This window comes from Pristis pectinata, chromosome 19 (assembly GCF_009764475.1).
Source record: "Pristis pectinata isolate sPriPec2 chromosome 19, sPriPec2.1.pri, whole genome shotgun sequence".
In the NCBI taxonomy this organism is placed as follows: Eukaryota; Metazoa; Chordata; class Chondrichthyes; order Rhinopristiformes; family Pristidae; genus Pristis; species Pristis pectinata.
Genome location: NC_067423.1, coordinates 20,412,037 through 20,431,286, shown reverse-complemented (window position 1 = coordinate 20,431,286; position 19,250 = coordinate 20,412,037). Strand labels below are relative to the sequence as shown.

At 41.4% G+C, this 19,250-nt stretch overlaps 1 protein-coding gene across 5 annotated transcripts in view; it reads right to left on the bottom strand.

Moving 5' to 3' along the window:
* The window catches only part of reln (reelin), a 276,572-nt gene that overhangs the window by 9,024 nt on the left and 248,298 nt on the right, over positions 1-19,250 (bottom strand). For 4 of the 5 annotated variants that reach the window (XM_052034310.1, XM_052034309.1, XM_052034308.1 and 1 more), the window contains 8 exons: positions 18,640-18,815; positions 13,099-13,205; positions 12,022-12,264; positions 9,676-9,851; positions 7,799-7,872; positions 5,576-5,737; positions 3,315-3,472; positions 627-846 (listed from right to left, as the gene is read on the bottom strand). In XM_052034310.1, the coding sequence (XP_051890270.1) occupies positions 627-846; positions 3,315-3,472; positions 5,576-5,737; positions 7,799-7,872; positions 9,676-9,851; positions 12,022-12,264; positions 13,099-13,205; positions 18,640-18,815 (1,316 nt within the window). The remainder of the gene's footprint in view (positions 1-626; positions 847-3,314; positions 3,473-5,575; positions 5,738-7,798; positions 7,873-9,675; positions 9,852-12,021; positions 12,265-13,098; positions 13,206-18,639; positions 18,816-19,250) is intronic. The other variant, XM_052034311.1, reaches the window with a different exon arrangement.

Genomic DNA, 19,250 nt, shown 5'->3' with positions numbered 1-19,250 from the left:
TTTGGAGCAGACTCGATGGGCCAAATGGCTACTTCTGCTCCCTTGTCTTGTGATCTTGTGATCCAGCTATCCATCTCTGCCCCATGTTAGTCAACCCAACTCTTTAAGCATCCTAAGTTAAAAGTCCCAAACATAAATTTAGAACACAGAGATTCAAGGCTCACTTGCTTTGCTGCTCTGCAGCTTGGTTGAGCTTTATCCCAGATTATTGCTCCTTCCATATAATAAAAGCAATTCTTGTGTATTATCTTCATAGACCATTGTTTGAATGTAGCACAGAAAAGATACAATCAGCTTGATATCAATTTCATTTTAAAATGTACTTTTCCACTTTCAACTGAACATAGTCCCCCGGACAGCTTACTTATTTGAATACCCATTAGTAGGGCTCTTCTTTTACATATAATTTTCATAAAAACAAATGCAATATTTGTGTCTCAATGTCCTTCTGTTGTTCAAGGGAAGGACAAGGAAGTTTCTTTTGAAATCATCATGACCACAGGAATATTCTTTCCTGTTAAATGTAGTTTTGAAAGGTTTTCAGCTGTATTTACGGAAACCCACAATGGCTTTAACACTTCTAGCAAAACAAAGCTCACCAGGTGTTTCTTAAAGGAAGTCTATACCTGGCCCTGGTCAGATCCAGAAGTTTGGTTACAGCCTGTCTCATCTGACAGCCATTAAAGTACAGAGACTCCCCGTGGGCATAAGGTGCTAGTTGTCCACATCCACTGCCAATCGGCGCCTCCCTGAAATCACCTGCCAGTTTATTTCTGTACACGGGATGATTCAAAGTTGTCTTGATGTAACTGGGCAGGTCATTAATTGGAACAGAACAGTCATCTCCTGCACATGGAAGATAAACAGGTTTTAGCTATAATTGAACAAAGAAATATAAAGGGATATATTTAAAGAGTGGATAAATGTTAATGAATATATTTTTGTTGCAAAGAGATGGAAAAAGTTGGACTTTCTGCACAATCTCTATACAGTAGAATTTTAAAAATATATCTTTTGGAACATTAGAAATTGTGTGCAGCAACAACAAGGCCTCGCCAATTCATCCTCCCCCATCCCAGTAGTCTACTGAGATAACGATTAGTGACTCATCACAGGAATTAGTCTTCATTGGTGAATCTACACCAATCTTAAACACAAGCTGATATAACCCCTTGTGACAATACATTTTGGGAACAGTAAGTCCAAAGTTATCTGCTACTCCAAATCATGCAAAGTTCACTATTTACCTCATATGAAATTGCTCGCATATTTTCAAAGACATCAAAATACTTTGTTTGAGTAAATCAGTACTATCCGCTTCCACCATCTCCCTAGAGAGCCAAGGCACTTACTGCTTGCTCACTTAAATAACAGGTATAACTGGTTTGGGTAGGATGGGAGTTAAAACATCCAAAACTCTGAAGGCATCTAAACTTCCAATTTTCATGTGTGGACCATCCACGTTCAGGAATCAGGTCAGTTGTTTTTATAGAGAAGCGATTTTTGTTTTAAGCAGAGTTTCAATTTTAATTAAGAGAGTGAAGCATTTATAAAATAATGAGCTCCAAGTTAATCACAGTTTTACTGATACTTTTAAACAGTAATAAAATGCTAATATTTTTGAATGTTCCAAAGGAAAAAAACAGGCATTATAAACTTCACTGATGTAATTTAAAATTCCTGTCCTGCATGCTAATCCCTCCATTTCTGTAATTGCGTCCAATTTCACAGTCACCAGATCTCCACTTCCTCCAATACTGGCCTCATGTGCAGCCTTAACTTCCTCACCCCAGCACTGGTAACTGCATGGCCCATTATGAAATAGCTTGGTTCCACCCACTGCTAAACTTGTACATAAAGAATAGATGAGATTCTGATTTGTGACCGAGGTCAGTGGAACCAAACTCTGCCAGATGGAAGGAGGAGTGAAACAGCTGGGGATCATGGTGCTGGAAGCTTTGATGTTCTTGTGTGATCATATTTTAAAGCACCAGTAAAAATGCATATAATCCTAAAAGCTTCCGGCTCAATAGTGCGGCTTTAAAGTTTAACTTAGGATGCTGGGGGGGGGAGGGGGAGCAGAGGTGAAGGTGAAAAGGACGGTGAATGCCATGGAAGTGTGGAGCCAGTGGAATTCCTGGCAGGGGTCTGTACAAACCTCAGGTGATTTAGGCTGGATCTTTTAGTTAAGCACTTTTACATGACGGCTATTCCAGCGATCTGTCTGACCTACCTCCACAACCAACCCCCTAAACATGCCCAAACATTGGCCCTTTTATTCATTCCCATCTCTCCTAATTATGGAGCCACCCATCTCCAACCCTCTGCATTCCCTTTCTATTCAATCAGACCCATTCCAATCTCGCTTTTCTGATCTCTGTCCAAAATATCTCCATTTCCAACATTGCTTCCAATCTTTGCCCAATTTGCCTGGTTGCTCCTTCAATCATTGCCCAGCTCAGTCCATGTTTCATTTTCTGCTCTGAACCTCCTTCTCAGTTCTCTGAATGCCCTTCTATTCTCTCATTAAACAAGCTCTATCCACAGGCAGAAAAAATACCCAACATCTGGCTGTGATGCTTTTCTGGAGAACATCCTCAACAGAATGCCCACCAAATCTTTAAGATTAAGATTTCTTTATTAGTCACATGTACACCAAAACACACAGTGAAATGCATCTTTTGCGTAGAGTGTTCTGGGGGCAGCCCGCAAGTGTTGCCACGCTTCCGATGCCAACATAGCATGCCCACAGCTAACCCGTACGTCTTTGGAATGTGGCTGGAACCGGACCACCCGGGGGGAAACCCACGCAGTCACGGGGAGAACGTACAAACTTCTTTCAGAAAGCAGCCGGAATTGAACCTGGGTCACTGGTGCTGTAATAGCGTTACGCTAACCGCTTTGCCACCGTGCCACCCTACTAAACAGCCAAATCCTGAATGGAGTGTTGGTTTAAATAAAACCTGTGCTATTTTATTACAATTTCCTCTAAACACAAATCAGCTACCAAACTTCATCCCCTGCTGAGTTCCTCCAGCATCATCGTGTTTTTCAACTAACTTCATCCTACCTCCATCCCTAGCCCTTGCTCCAAAACATTTCTCTTGCTTTGGGCTCTCTGTCTCTAACCAAGCAATCTCCTCCAGCACCTGCATGATTTATTTTATTGAGTCCTCAGACTTCTACCAGATTTAAAAGGTTGAGAAGAAATAACACTACATCTTTAAATTGCACATTTAGGTGCTATCACAATCAAACATGCTAGGTTTTTGCCCCACTGCAGCATCTTAATGAAGAAAAATTAGAGCTAGTACCTTGATAACCTTCATCACAGATGCAGACAGTTCCAGTTCTACAGTATCCATGCCCACTGCAGAGCCTGGGACAGGACTCGCCAATGTAGACATTGTCAATTCCCCAGCTTTGTTTCTCTGTGATGCCCTCCTTCTGAATCCATCGGAACTGAGTAGCACTAAAAACAGCAACAATGGCCAAAAGGTTTAATAAGTTGCTGGTCTGGTATTGAAGAGCAGAAGGCATTATATTTAGGGTAATAATTGGAGCCCAGGTTAAGAAATTATATCAGGAAAGAAATGGAAAAAGAAGTTGGGAATAAAATATCTGACTAGTAAGATTACAGATTGTAATGCAAGAAAAGGGGATCTTGTCTGGACGAAATCGTAGGCCAATTATGTTTAATTCAGTTGCGAATAAAGTGTTAGAATCCATAACACAGGATGAACTTATTGAGCAGGACCATTCAGCACAGATTTTGTTCAGGTAGATCCCAGTCATCGTAAGTTATGGAATCCTTTAAGGTAATAATAGATGGAATAAGGAGAATTTTTCTCTGTGTATTTGTATGTGGATGTCACTGGCTGGGGCAACATTTGTTCCTGGGCAGTTGAGAGTCAACCACATTGGTGTGGGTCTGAAGTCACATTGAGACCAGACTAAGTAAAGGTGGCAGGTTCCCTTCCCTCATGAACATTGGTGGACCATTGGGTTTTTACAACAATCAGTAGCTTCATAGTTCACACTTAATTAATGATTTATTTAATTACTTGAAACTCCCCAGCTGCTATAACGGAATTCAAACATGTCTCAGGATGAATCGTCCAGATACTAGTCCAGAGCTTAACAGCTATGCTGTCAGAAATGCAATTGGTGAAGTTTAAATGGATTTTTGAAAAACACTTTGTTTAAGACATGAAAGACTTTTTAAAGATAAATGGAATAAAGGGAATTTTTTTTTTGCATGGACCAGGGCAGAAAGCAAAGTGTCACATTAAATGGGGTCTATGCTGGGACTTCTGTAAATTCTAATAATTATAAATTATTTGAAATTAGAAACTGAGGGACAATATTGAAATTTGGAAATGGCACTAAAAGTGGGGAATGTAATTAATAATAGAGATTTCAAAGTTGTAGTGGAATGTGGAGATGCTAATGGGAGGAGCAGGATGGTGTCAATTGTGGAAAACGTTCAGCAACATTAAGAACAAGTAAATTCACTTTAAATAGAACAGTTACCCTCCTGTCCTTTCAGCCTTGCAAGGACCTACTTAAGGATGGTGATGCCTTTTTTTCAGCATTTGTCCTCCCCTTTGCATTAGTCTACTCATATTATTTCTTAACCTAGAAATATTCTTTTTTCACCAATAACAACCTGTATTGAAAACACCCAAATCTGCTTCACACAGAAAAAAAAGACAAAAAAAAGATACAGACCATCAAAGGAGAGGCCTAGATAGTGGGACAGTTTACTAAATTCTGGCAGTAAGAAAGGGTTTACGGAGACGTCATAAATAAGAAACGTGGGGAGGTTTACAGAGAGAATTCCACAGGTTAGTGGCTGGATGGTTAATTGCGAGGCCACTAATATTGAGAGAGGGAAATGTACAGGAGGTCAGAGGTGGAGGAATGTAGAGTTTGTGGAGGGTTGTAGCGCTGGAGAAAGGGAGAGGCAGACCAGGAAGGAATTTGAATGCATGGATAAGAATTTTAAAATCAAGGTTCTGATGGATTGGGAATCAACGTGCCTGAGCAAGTCCGGAGGGGGGTAATGCTGAGTCTGGACCCAGTACAGATTCAGAAGTTGGCAGCAGTATATGTTGAGTTCTGTTCTAAAGAGAGTAGCAGGATGCCCAGGAGATAATTGGAACAGTTTGTCTGGAGGTATGAAAGGCATGATCAAAGGCTTCAGTTGCAGATGGCCCAAGGCTATGTCAACTATGGAGGATATGTCAGTTCAGAGACAAATAACACTTTAAGGTTGCAAGCAATCTGGCTTAGCCTAAGGCAACGGCTAGGAGATGGACAGAATTGGTGGCTTTTATCTTCTGAGTGTTTAGGTGCTGTTTACTCCGGACTGAATGGTAGATAGGTAACCTCACCACCATCTGGAGTCAAGAGCGGTGGGGAAAACATTTTAAAAAAGAACATAAGTGAATTTCCTTGAATTAACATTCATCTTTTTAAAAGACAAACATTAAGGTGAAAGTAAAGAGCAAAGGTTATAAGCAGTTAGTAAATGTGATGCCATGAAGTGGCCACCCCCCTTTCTGAACTGTACCTGGATGCAACATATTCAGGCAGTTGGATGGTGACCCTGTTCCAGCTGGAGCAGTTGACGGCAGTGTAAATACTGGCCTCATGGAACTGGAATGGTGAGCAGCCAATGTTGCTGCTTGTAGAAGGAAGACACTCTGTTTGGACAAGTGACCAGGAGTCCTTTCTGCATAAAGGATAAAGAGAGTGTCTCACTGATGCTCTTGTCATAACTGATTCTCACAAAAGACTGATGCTGCAAATTGATTGGAAACACTTAAAATTCTGGTTCTAACTGCTCACAATTGCTGTTCCCTGATGAAATGTAACTTTACGTTCAGCAGCCACCCTGCCTCAGTGTTCAAATATAAAACAAGTAGGGCAGATGAGACCAGAAGTGGATGCCAGGCTCATGTAGCACCAATACAAACATTCTCCTACCCACACATAATTGCTTTGGAGAAAATACGAGCAGATGCAGGACTTAAGAAGTCTATTCAACCTTCCCAGAAGAAAGACATGCTTAATGGTTGGTGTTTCAGCCTTAACTCCCTAATGTACATGCTTTGAGAGTGTGACTTCTCATTGGGAGCCTGGAATATGGAAAAATATGCCATAAAATTATTGTGAGGTTGACCATGTTAATCCATGATTTTCTAGTCATTAGAATGAATTAAGTGGAAAAACAATGAGCAAGGAGTACAGGAATAAACTCCCAAACCAATATAACATCGTGAATTCTGATGCTGGGAAGATATGCAGATTCATAACTAAAGTGTTAAACCACATGACACACAGTTATCAAATTATTATTATAAAATTAACATTGCTAATTTGTTGTGGCTTACTGTTCGACAAAATGCACAGAATGGCATATTCACTAAATTTAAAGCTGACTGTTTATTTATGATCTGAACATATATATCTAAAATCCCAGTTCTAATGACGGTTGCATACCTGAAATGTTAACTGTTTCTCTTTCCACAGTTGCTGCCTGACTTATAGAGTGTTTCCACCATTTTCTATTTTCATTTTTCAATTTATGCCTAAAAATTAGATCTCTTAGTGCTCTGTATTGCAAGTGCCTTGTGACCAGAATTGCAAATACTTCAGAATAAAATGTGACAACCATCACATCAGGGTCATTTAATGTCACTCTGGAAATTAGACCAGCTGCTTCCCCACTTGCATTCAACCAAATACCTTATGACAAATTCTGCAGTGGACATGTTTCAACTGAGATTTTTTCCAGTGCAACGCATCAAAGGGAAAATTAGTCCAAATTGTTCCAAATATCATTGGAAATTCTGTTCCTAAAAAGTAAGTCTCTCAGTCTTCATCCTTCAGCCTCCTCCCCCTCCCATCATGACACTAATCCCATCACCACACCAAGTGATCTCCTTCCTTCCACCTCATGGTCCAGGTCCCAACTTCCAACCTCCACCTGCCCACCGATTCCCCCAAAGCTGCTGATGGAGGCTCTGAAGTCTACCTGCATTTCCACTCCTTTGGCTATTTATCTGATCAACAGCACATCCCTCCCCCACCTTACTCAGCTACTTACCCAATTTCCAACCATCCCCAACCTGGGCCAGCTTACTGGTTCACTGACATCTCCCTGCCCCAATTAACGCACATCAGAGAAAAAGTCTAATGCCTGTTCAGGGACATCCAAGGCACTGGGTGCTGATGAAGTTTGCAACAGTTGGTCCATAACAGTAATGAGTGTCGAGGCCCCACTGCTGTCAACACACCATTAGGCTGCATGGAATTTCCAGAAACAGTGAGAGGATGAATACAAAGACAGATGAAATCTCTCATCCAATAGAATAATTTGTTCAAGATTGTATGTCATATTTTTCTCACCTACTTTTCTAAAGTGATTTTATAAGCTATTACAACGATGGCACAGTAAGGGGAGATTTGTTTTTCAAGGATGTGGTTAATTCCTTTATTTGTGAATCAGAGGGTGGACATACATTATAAAACTAGTACTGTGTGCACCACACAGCTCAGCACTGCACATAGTATTTGCACAATGTGGATGCCATAGAATAGAATTAAAAATCATCTGGGAAAGTTAAGAGGGAATTACATTCAAGTATTTGGAATATCTCAAATCACAGCATATGATTTTGTTATGGGTACAGTGGGAATTTTTTACCATGTTGGCTGCTGAATTCACATAACATTCTGATGGCAACATACCCATCTGTTGATCACAAGCTTTTCATAGAGTGTCACTTACCTTGGATCCTTACTATACTCCAACAATACAGGCTGGAAATTCCCACAGGAATCAGCTTCACAACCAATTACAATCTGAAAGACATTACAGAAGATAAACTCCAACAACAGTCTGGTCAATGAATCATCCAGCCAAAGAATGGCACATTTCTTTGTCCCTTGTTTTAGCATTAGCTCTTGGATGACCCAGTAGGATGTGTTAGATTCAGTACAATGGTGAGGCAAGGTGGGATAGATCCAGGGACAAAATAAATTCAATGTAGTGAAGAAGCTCTTTGCAGAACATGTGGTAAGTAACAGGAGAAAAGAGAATGAAAGAGAATATAAGAATGAATAAATTACAAAAGAACATTCAAAGTTAAAAAATTACAGAAGAAAACTTAATGTGGAGAACTATTCACTTTCAGTTCAGGGTGTTTCTGCTTAATGGTTCAACAGTTTTGGTAGGAAATCAACAGAATCCTGTAATTTAGGCCCAGACCTTTGACACAATGGCAAATGAAGACTGGCACTGGCATGCCCTGAATACGCTTGAAAGATGGGGGGGGGGGGGGGGGGGGGGGGTGGAAGCTTGACTTGAATAATGCATTTCAAAGCCATCTTTTAAAGCTCACTGTCATAGGTACCCACAGTCTCCCGTACATTCAAGGATCTCATGCACTCACTTATATCTTGCCTTGCCTTGCCCTCTTACAGCAAACCTTTCCTATTAGACACTTTACCTGGTCACTTGATAGCCTCTCAGCCAGCACCCAGCACTCAATCATTCCTTCCATCCCAGGCTGCCTTCCTTTATTCAGTTTCCTTCAAAATTATTGGTATTGGTTTATTATTATCACTTGTACCGAGGTACAGTGAAAAACTTGTCTTGCATACCGATCGTACAGGTCAATTCATTACACAGTGCAGTTACATTGAGCGAGTACAGAGTGCATTGATGTAGTACAGGTACAGGCAATAACAGTAAAGTGTCACAGCTACAGAGAAAGTGCAGTGCAATAAGGTGCGAGGTCACAACAAGGTAGATTATGAGGTCATAGTCCACTTCATTGTATAATTACTATCATTTACGACCTACCCTCCTCACTTGCCACTTTGAATCAGTTATCACTAACTACCATTCCATCTTTGTACCCTCTGGTGCTGAAGTGCAATATTGTAAATAGTAATTTTTATGCCTGTACTGCTGCCACAAAACAACAAATTTTACGACATACGTCAGTGATAGTAAACCTGATTCTGATCTCTAGGAGTCATCCCAAAGGCAGGATTTACGCCATTACTGGGTTAAATGCTGAAACTAGCAGCCAATTAACTCAAAGTTATACAAACAAGCCGGTTTGCTCCACTTCCTTTCATGTGGTGATTTCTTTCATTTCACTTCCCACTTAACTCGCCTATCATCAATTACAAAGCGCCGAACATCTAAAGAGAAAATAATTATTTGTATATGTAAACACTCAACTAATGCTCATTCATAAATAGTGGAGGAACCAGTAGATTTCTAGTCCTTGAGAAAAGGGTGTCACAGCAAATGTTGGATTGGAAGAAAATTATCGTTATATTTCATGACCTGAAAACAAGCTATGCTGCCCAGAGAACATCCAGAGAGAGAATGGAGATGCAAGAGGTTCTGTAGGTGCTGTTATTTCCCTCCATAGATGCTGCCTGACCTGCTGAGTTCCTCCAGCAATTTGTGTGTGTTGAGAGAGAGAGAGAGAATGGATTCGTGGGGGGGGGGGGGGTGGGGGGGTAGGGGGAAGGGAAGGGTGAGGGTGAGGATAAGGGAGAAGGGGAGGATGGGGAAGGGGGGAGGGGAGAGCAGGAGGTGGGGATAGGGTAGAGGGTGATTATTAAATGACCCAAATAGAATCTCACTCTGAACTGTAGAACATATCCTGGTGCTACAATAAGTTCCCGTGAAGCCAGGAAATTGTGCGTCTTGTCTTTCTTCTTATTAGGCCAATAGAGATGGAATGAGGGATTACCACAGAAACCGGCTGTACGGACTGCATTAGGGTAGAAAATCCAGTTTCCATCATGGTTAACACCTTCTGTAGGAGAAAAATACATTCCTTAGGAACAGATTTACAAGATCAATCTATATTTTACTGTCTAAAAGCACAGTTTAATGCTGAGGCTCAATTATTATGCTAACACAGAGGAAGTCTGTGGTGCAGCTTAGTTCACATGAATACTTATTCATGGCTGTCTGTTCAGATTTAGCATTTTCTGGTGAGCCAGCCTGATGGGAGCAAGGAAAACCTCCTCAAGTTTAAAGGGAAACTTGGTGCCTTTGATTGATTTTGTCCATAAGTCAGAAAATACACAAAATCACTCAATACAGAAACCATACCTCCACAGTGTTGTAATGAATGGTGTTGATAAGGGCCAGTTATCATGAACATTTATTTATCATCTTCCACTCATTAATTACAATGGTACAGAATCAGGATGTCCCATGCTCAATGGCTGGTTTCAATGGGCTTGAAGTATCAATGCATGTTGCATTGTTTAATAGAGTACTGTTGCACAAGTGTCAAAGTGGCCTCCCATGGTGAAACTGGCAGCGTGTGTTCTTAAGAAACAATGGCATCTGATTACTGCAGGGAGGTTACATACAAACAGGTTTTTTTTCAAGACTGGTTCTTGTTTGAATTTATTAATATTTATGGGAGCTCACTCATATGAACTGGTGTCCATAAATCAGGCACTTGTAACCTGGGGAGGGCAGCATATGTCTAAAATAATTGTTAGCTTTTTTCAAGGCTTGGTATGTATATTAAGGAAAAAAAGACAAACGAGCCTAATGCAAAGACATACAGCAGTTACTATGGATGAATAGTAAGTGAAGCAATGAAGAATAAAGAAACAATAAAGATTTTAAAAAATAAATGAAATAAAAATTAAAAATAAATGAATAGGAAATAAACAATAAAGAAACAATAAGGTAAGGTATCTTTATTAGTTACACGTACATTGAAACACACAGTGACAATGAAGCAGTGAAGCAATAATTTGAAGGCTGGCTCAGGGGGTAACATTAAAGGAGAGGTGATGCAGAAGAAGATGTTCACTTTAAGGAAACTGGGATGCAACACCATCTATCAAAACAATCTATTAGATATATGATCCAATAATGAATGTCACAACCTGTTCTACATTTATTGTACTCCCCATTTGCTAGCCTTCACATAAAACTACATTTTTTTCTTTGCATCACATTACATCCATTCCTCGATGTACAGCACATATTTACGAAACAAAATACAATTGAAATTCTCACCACATTCACATCTCCCAAGGATATGAGTCCTGCTGTCACTGTAACACAACCTAGTCACATGATGATGCCTGGCTGCTTACTGATACCAGGCTGACTTGTAAACTGGACAGATGTTTGTCATTGAGCACATGTTGCTTCTACTTCAATATGATGAGATATTTTTGCCTTATACAACAATGTGGAATGTCCAATACATTACCCTAACTTGGTCTCTCTGTTGAAGGATTAGTGAAGGCATATCATTTGTTGTGTGAACCAATAGCTGTACTGGACACACACACGTGGCCACTGTCTGCTCAGGTCAGATTACCGCAAGTGAAGGTGGAGCTGCCTCTGTGCAGTCTTGTTAAACGACACCTTATTCTCCAGCTCCCAGGAGTTCCAAGGGAAATGCTGAACATTTGGGATTTGGATGGTGGAAAAGAGAGGTAGTTAAGCTCCTTACAAGGTAGGGGAGTTAAACAGAAAGAAACCAAAAATACCCAAGTCTGAAAAGCGAAAGAAAACCCAAGAAACAAAAGCCATTCCCAAAACATACAAAGTCAGGCAGAAAAACTACATCTGAAAGTTCAGAAAATAAGATTTCATATTAAGTTTATCTGGAACAAAAAAATGTACATTAGAGGGCAGGGAAGTCCTCCCTGCATTTGTACGACATTTAAACCTGTACTGAGTTTGTGCCAGACATCAGCTACAGCACTGAATGACCATCATGGAGACACTTGTACTCTGCAGTTCCAGTGCTGATTAGGTATTGAGCCTAATTATGGGTTTTGACACATTTCTGTGGCAGATTGATGACATATGTGACTGTCACTAGGCATTGCAAAATATCCTCTGTATATTTTTGATGATCCATCAAGTCACAATTAAATTCTTCCATTCATAACTATCACCTACAAATGGTACCATTAACCAGCCTAACGTTTCCTTCTTACCATCGTCAAAAGAATCCATTAGTTGACTTGGGTTGATCTCAGATCCTCCAATCAGGATGTTGTCCAGTGCCCACTGAGCACGGTCTGAGCTCGCCACCATCAGACCATTGAGAACAACAAAGGGTTGCCACCACCGCAGGCGGGTCGTGTTGGTGTGGGCATCCTCTGGGAGCAGGACATAATCCTGACGCACAGAAATATATTTCTGGTAATCCATTTCATGCAGCAGGTTCCAGGTAATTCCTACAGCATATCACAACGATGAACAGAAACAGAATGTATTATTTCAATGGAAGGGAAGTCGAAAAGGTTCTCTCTTAAATGAAGTTCAACATGTCAGTGGTTTCAATCAATGCTACTTTCTGATAAAGACCAATGCTGATGGTTTTCTGTAGAATTTTACAGTATACAAGTAGCCAGTCATCACACCAGACTATGCTTGTCATAGAGCTGGACAGCAAAGAAACAGGCCCTTCGGACCACCGTGTCTATGCTGACCTTCATGTCTATCTATACTAATCCCATCTGCCTGTGTTAATTCCATGTCCATCCATACCTTGCTCTTTCAAATACCTGTCCAGATAGCTCTTAAATGAAGGGTCTTGAGCAGTTTGTTTTATGTTCCTGATTCCAGCATCTGCAGTCACATGTCTCCTCTTAAATGTTGTTACTGTTCCTGCCTCCAGCATCTCCTCTGACAGCTCATTCCAGATACTCACTACTCTTTGTGTGAAAAGTTTACCTGTCAGCATCACCACACAAGCTTCCTTCCATATTAAGCCCTCTTTCCTACCAACATGCCTTTCATTTCTTCTTTTCCTCCTGTAATTATCCACACAATTTTATCAGTTGTCTTCCTCTAAATTCTCATTGACCAGCTGGAAGAAAGTGACTCACTCTCGCTCCTTGTCTCCAAGTATGCCAATGAAATGATGCAAGTGTGACACATCTAAGTGAGTTACTACCTTTGGATGAGTTAACCTTTCTCCTTCCAAAGCCTCAGTGATTAATATTTGGACATGATGAAGAAATACTGCAGATAATTATATAATTAGCAAGACAGGGAATAAATCTCACCTCCATCAGTTGAATAGTCCAACAAAACACCCTCCTTCCGACAGATGGGTTGATGACATGTCGTCATGTTGTTCTCACTACCAATTCTGGCCCAATACTGCACAAATCTAGCAAAGCAAAATATCAGTATTCATTTGTAAACTTAATTCATTATGTAATTAGAAACAGTAGGGAAGTACTTATTGACAACGAACAGGAACTGATTACTAGGAGAGGGGACTTCCTTGCTGCTTTCTTTTCTAATGAGACACTACTTTCTCAAAAATGCCTCTCCCATTTGTGATTTTGCATGCCATGAATGCTGTCTGACCCATTAAGCTAAGGAATATGGTTTTGCCACTTAGCTTGAACTCTACTCTGTTTGCAATCCCCATTCCAGACCTTTGAGTAAAATGTAATCAAGCACATTTACAGATATTTGTCGGGCTCGTGCATCAGTTAAGGTGGACAAGATGGAACATGCTGGAGGCCCAAGCTCTGATACATGGACAGAATGCAGCATGGCCTTAAGAAATTCTCTCCCACAGCCTGGAAACACAGTTCAAGGTCATTACAGGCCATGTAGAGAGCCTTCAGAGAGCCGGGACACAGAATCATTTGCAAGCCAGGAGGTGGGTGACTTCCAATTGGGCATGGACATGTAGCCACAGTGGGAAGGTTTGATCCCCATGCATCGAGCTCTTCTCCCACACCTCTGCAAAACACTTTATCACATCTCCTTCTGTCCGTCAAGATCATGGATAACCTTCAACCTCCTGGAAAGGTACAACTGTTCAGAAATGGGTCTGTTCAAAACAGTAGTGATTAAAAGTGCCCAGCATCATAGAGTCTTCCAGGCCTCACCCCTAGGCTGGAGGCCTCCATGATCCCAAATTCTGCCCACAATCCCACTGATCTCACAATCTGATTTCCTTTCCTGATTTTCCACTGAATTCTCTTGCCTAGTAACTATTTTTCCTGCTGTTCAAGTTGCTGGGCAGAAAAAGACTGAAGTTTCAGGAATTCTAGCCGGAAAGCAGCTTCATCAGTCCCTGGATCTTGGTCACATCATGGTCCTTATGTAGGCTGGATGAAAGCTCCCTCCCTGCAAGAACCCACCAGAAACCCATGTGGGATCATTGGTTTTGGGTGGAGGTTTGACAGTTCTGGGTTGTGTCCAAATTTCTGCCCATCCCAAACCCTTTGCATCTATTTTACCTTCCCATCCCTACAAACCTCCCTCAAATCTTAATAAAATTTGGAAGACAAATGGAAAACAAATAAAACTGCAGACACTGGAATCATGCATGGACGAGTATGTACCCACATAAACATTCCGAGTCTTCCCCAACCAGAAGTCTTGAATGAACCAGGAGATTTGTAATCTGCTGAGGGCTAGATCTGTGGCATTCAGGGCTGGTGACCCAGAGTCATATAAGAAGTCCAGGTATGACCTCTGGAAGGCCATTGCAAGCGCAAAGAGGCAACTTCAGACTAAACTGGAATCACAGATGGACGCTTGACAGCTGTGCAGGGCTTGCACAATATAACTTCATACAAGGCGAGATCGGGTAGCATAAGTGGCAACGACCCATCACTGCCAGATGAGCTCAATGCCTTTTATGAACACTTTGATAGGGAGAATTATGACACACCCATATGAGCCCCACATATCCAGATGACCCTGTAATTTCAGTCTCTGAGGCTGACATCCGGGCATCCTTCAAGATGGTGAATCCACGAAAGGCGTCTGGTCCAGACAGCGTACCTGGCCAAATACTAAAGATCTGTGTGGACCAACTGGCTGGAGTATTTATAGACATATTTAACCACTTGCTTTTGCAGCCTGAGGTTCCTACTTGCTTCAAAAAGGCATCTATTGTACCAGTGCCCAAGAAAAGGGTAATGACCTGTCTCAATGACTACTGTCCAATTGTGGCTACATCAATTGTAATGAAGGGCTTCGAGAGGCTAGTTATGGTGTGAATCAACTCTTGCCTCAGAGGTGACCTGGATCCACTCCAATCTGCCTACCGCCACAACAAGTCAACAGCAGATGCGATTTCTCTGGCTCTTCACTCTGCTCTGGACCATCTGGATAACAGGAACTCATACGTCAGGCTGCTGTTCATAGACTACAGCTTGGCGTTCAACACAATCATCCCATCCAAACTCATCAACAAGCTTCAAGACCTGGGCCTCTGTATTCATCCCTTTGCAACTGGATACTCAACTTCCTCAATGGCAGACCTGAATCAGTGAGGGTTGGTAACAAAATCTCGTCCTCAATGATCATCAACACAGGTGCACTTCAAGGCTGCATGCTTAGCCCCCTGCTCTGCCTTCTATACATACATGACTGTGTGGCTAAGCACAGCTCCAATGCCATCTTCAAATTCACCAATGACACTACTGTTGTTGGATAATCACAGGTGATGATGTGTCAGCTTACCAGAGCGAGAGGGGACACCTGGTTGAGTGGTGCCACAACAACAACCTCTCGCTCGGTGTCAGCAAAAGTGAAGAAGCTGATTGTTGACTTCAGGAAGGGGAAGGAGGGTGATCGTGCACTAGTCTACATTGGGGGATCAGCAATGGAGAGAGTCGGCAGCTTTAAATTCCTGGATGTTAACATATCAGATGACCTGTCCTGGGCCCAGCACATAGATGCAATCATAAGGAAAGCGGAGGTTCAGCTTGTCACCGAACAGTCTAACAAACTTCTATAGATGTGCTGTTGAAAGTATCCTGACTGGTTGCATCATGGTTTGGTACGGCAATTCAAATGCACAGGAACGCAAGAAGCTGCAGACTCTACCCAATACATCACGGGCACATCCCTCCCCACCATCAGTAGTATCTACAGGAGGTGCTGCCTCAAGAAGGCAACATCCATCATCAAAGATTCCCACCACCCGGGCCATGCCATCTTCTCGCAGTTACCGTTGTTCAGGAGGTACAGAAGCCTGAAGTCCCACACCACTTCACCAGGTTCAGGAACAGCTACTTTCCTTCAACCATTTGGTTCTTGAACGAACCAGCAAAATCCTAATCACCACTACAGTTTAGCAGCACTATGACCACTCTGATCACTTTGCCCTAAGATGGACATCTTTTTGTTCTACATATTTTTTTCTTGTAAAAATTGTGCATAATTTATGATTAATTTATGTTTTTCTTGTGAATGCTGCTTAAATAATGCTACGTGCCTGTGATGCTGCTACAAGTAAGTTTTTCATTGCACCTGTTCATACATGTACTTGTGCATATGACAATAAATTTAGTTTTGACTTTGATCTGAAATAAAATGAGAAGTGCTGGGCACAGGTGCAATGAAAACCTCACTTCCAGCAGCATCACAGGCACATAGCATCAGATACACAACATCGACAAGAAAAACATAAATTATACAAAATTAAACAAGAAAGAACACAATTAGAACAAGAAAAGAAGAAAGTCCATTGTAGTGCAAAGTGGTCAAAGTTTTGCTGCACTGAGGTAGTGATTAGGGTTCAAGAACCAAATGGTTGAAGGAAAGTAGCTGTTCTTGAACCTGTTGGTGTGAGACTTCAAGCTTCTGTACCTTCTGCCCGATGGTAGCTGCGAGAAGATAGCATGGCCTGGATGGTGGGGATCTTTGATGACAGATGTTGCCTTCTGGAGGCAGTGCCTCATCTCGATACCTTTAATGGTCGGGAGGAGTGTGCCATTGATGTATTAGGCTCAGTCCACAACTCTCTGCAGCTTCTTATGTTCCTGCGCATTTCAATCCCCATACCAGACCAGGATGCAACCAGTCAGGATACTTTCACCAGTACATCTGTAGAAGTTCATTAGAGTGTTCAGTGAACTAGGGGCAAGAGTGGAGGATTTTCAAATTTCAAAGCAGAGCTGGGGGGAGGAGTGAGGTACAATACAAAAGCCTTTATCAAGATAGGTAAAACAAATCAGGTTATACAGTGCATGAGTACTGACCTGTAGCAAGGCATTTTAAAAAAATGGGGTGAGAAAGGGACTTAAGTGTGACAATGGGAAACAATGACAGAGCAGTTTATCTGAAGTTTTAAAATTCAGTGTTCATTCCAGGAGTCTGCAGAGTGCCCAGCTGTGGAGAAGGCTGCTGACAGACAGGTGAGAAAGGTAGTGGAATTGAGAATTAAAGCAACATGCAATAGGAAGCTCAGGACTGAGCATAGGTACTTCCTAAAGCGATCACTTGATCTGTGTTTGGTTTCTTCCAGGTAGAGTAGATGACATTATGAACATACCAGAGGACATGCCTTGAAGGTGGTGGGGGGTGGGGGGGGGGGGGGGGGGTGGCAGGAGTTTAAAGGAGATGAGTGGGGCAATGCCATTTTTTAAAAAAAACACAGAGAGTGGGAGGTGTTTGGAATGGGCTACCAGGGGTGGTGGTGGAAGCCGATATGATAGTGACATTTAAGAGGCTGTTACATAGACATATGAATATGCAGGGAATGGAGGGATATGCATCATGTACAGACAGATGAGATTTAGTTTAATTTGGCATTGTGTATTGTTGAAGACATCGTTGGGGTGAAGGGCTGTTCCTGTGCTGTACTGTTCTATGTTCTATGAATGCAGTGGACTAGCTGCTTCACTGGAATGATTGTTTGGGCCTCTGGATGGTGGGAAGGGAAGAGGTGAATGAGTAGGTGCTGAATCTCCTCTGGTGGCATGGGAAGGTGCCCTGGGACTGGAACAGTGGAAGCAATTAGTTCACGTTTGATTGTGTCACTTCAGAAGACAATGATGAAATTTTTCCTCTTTTTTCTGAGATTTTTTTCATTAGTTCTTTCCCTTAAATGGTTTAGGATAAATTTTAAGGATGCTAGCCCTGGTAATTGGAATATTTTCTACTTCAGACACAGACGGGCTTGGACCAAGTGCTGGCAAATGAGATGAATAAAGATGGGTCCTTGGTGATCAGCATGGATAGAGTGGGCCAAAGGGCTTGTTTCTGTGCTGTATGATTCTATGACCTTAAAGAGTAGATTTTCCTTATTTTCATGAGTGCAAATAACTATATTAACTGGGAGAATACAATAGCAGCCACACTAAGGGTATTTTGTTGTAGTTTGTCCTGAAGAAGAAATGAAAGTTTCTATAAAAATGCAAGTCTTTTTCTAAGCAAACATCCAATATATTGCGCTGTCGAAATGGATGTTGCGGTTTATTTCCTCACCATAGATTTAAAATCTCGCCCCATTTTCCAGCCTAGATAATAATCTCCAAACATTGGGTAAGGAAATCAGCCATTGTCAGGAACAGTTCAAACAGAGATGACGTTCCCTTTAATCTGCCAAATAAGATGTCTCACTGCTAACCTCACACAACAACTGTTTTTATAACAAGGTGATATTTCTCATTTTCCCAATTTTTTGACCCCTTGAAGCCAGATTGCCAGTGAAGTACCAAAATCAGCAACAATTTTTGACATTAGTAAGTGAAGACCAACAATTCACAACCAAAAGCCCTATTAATACAGTTTTGATTTGCCCTTTATGAAACTGTTTTATATAAAAACAAGAGTGTCAAACTCACTTTGTACCCCTGAGATCAAGGTCCTGGGTTATTGCCTGTCTCATGCCCACTCCGCTGAAATAGAGGGGTAAATCTTCCACCAGAACACCACAGTCTGTGCATGCCTTTCCACCGTCCAGAGAAATCCACGTGTCTGATTTCATGTCATCAACCTCAAAACGTTCTTTCAATGAAGTCTGTAACACATAAAATGGGCATTTACTAGATTGGAAAGACCATGGCAATATTTCTATTTTCATCTGGAGCTAACATCCAAATGTTTAAGCTGTTCTCATATCACCTCCATTTCTCTAGCCTCCAGGTTACAAAACAGTTAAGCTGAGAGAGGTGACTTGCTGTGGAAGAAGAGACAAATATCATGGTTGAACTCCACAAATTAGAGAATTCTGGAGCTCCAAGTTCTCCTTTATATCAGGCTGCAGGTTTGTCTCATTCCTCAAATGTTGCCATTCAACAATGTGGTCAAATGTAACATTATATGTTATTGGTAGACTGATTTTATCACAAAATCAAACTTGGAAGAAGTTTGTTAAGTGTGCTTCACAGTCCCACATTTACATGCATCTTGGTGAGAAGCTGACAGGGCTGCAGTAATTACAGCTAAATATAAA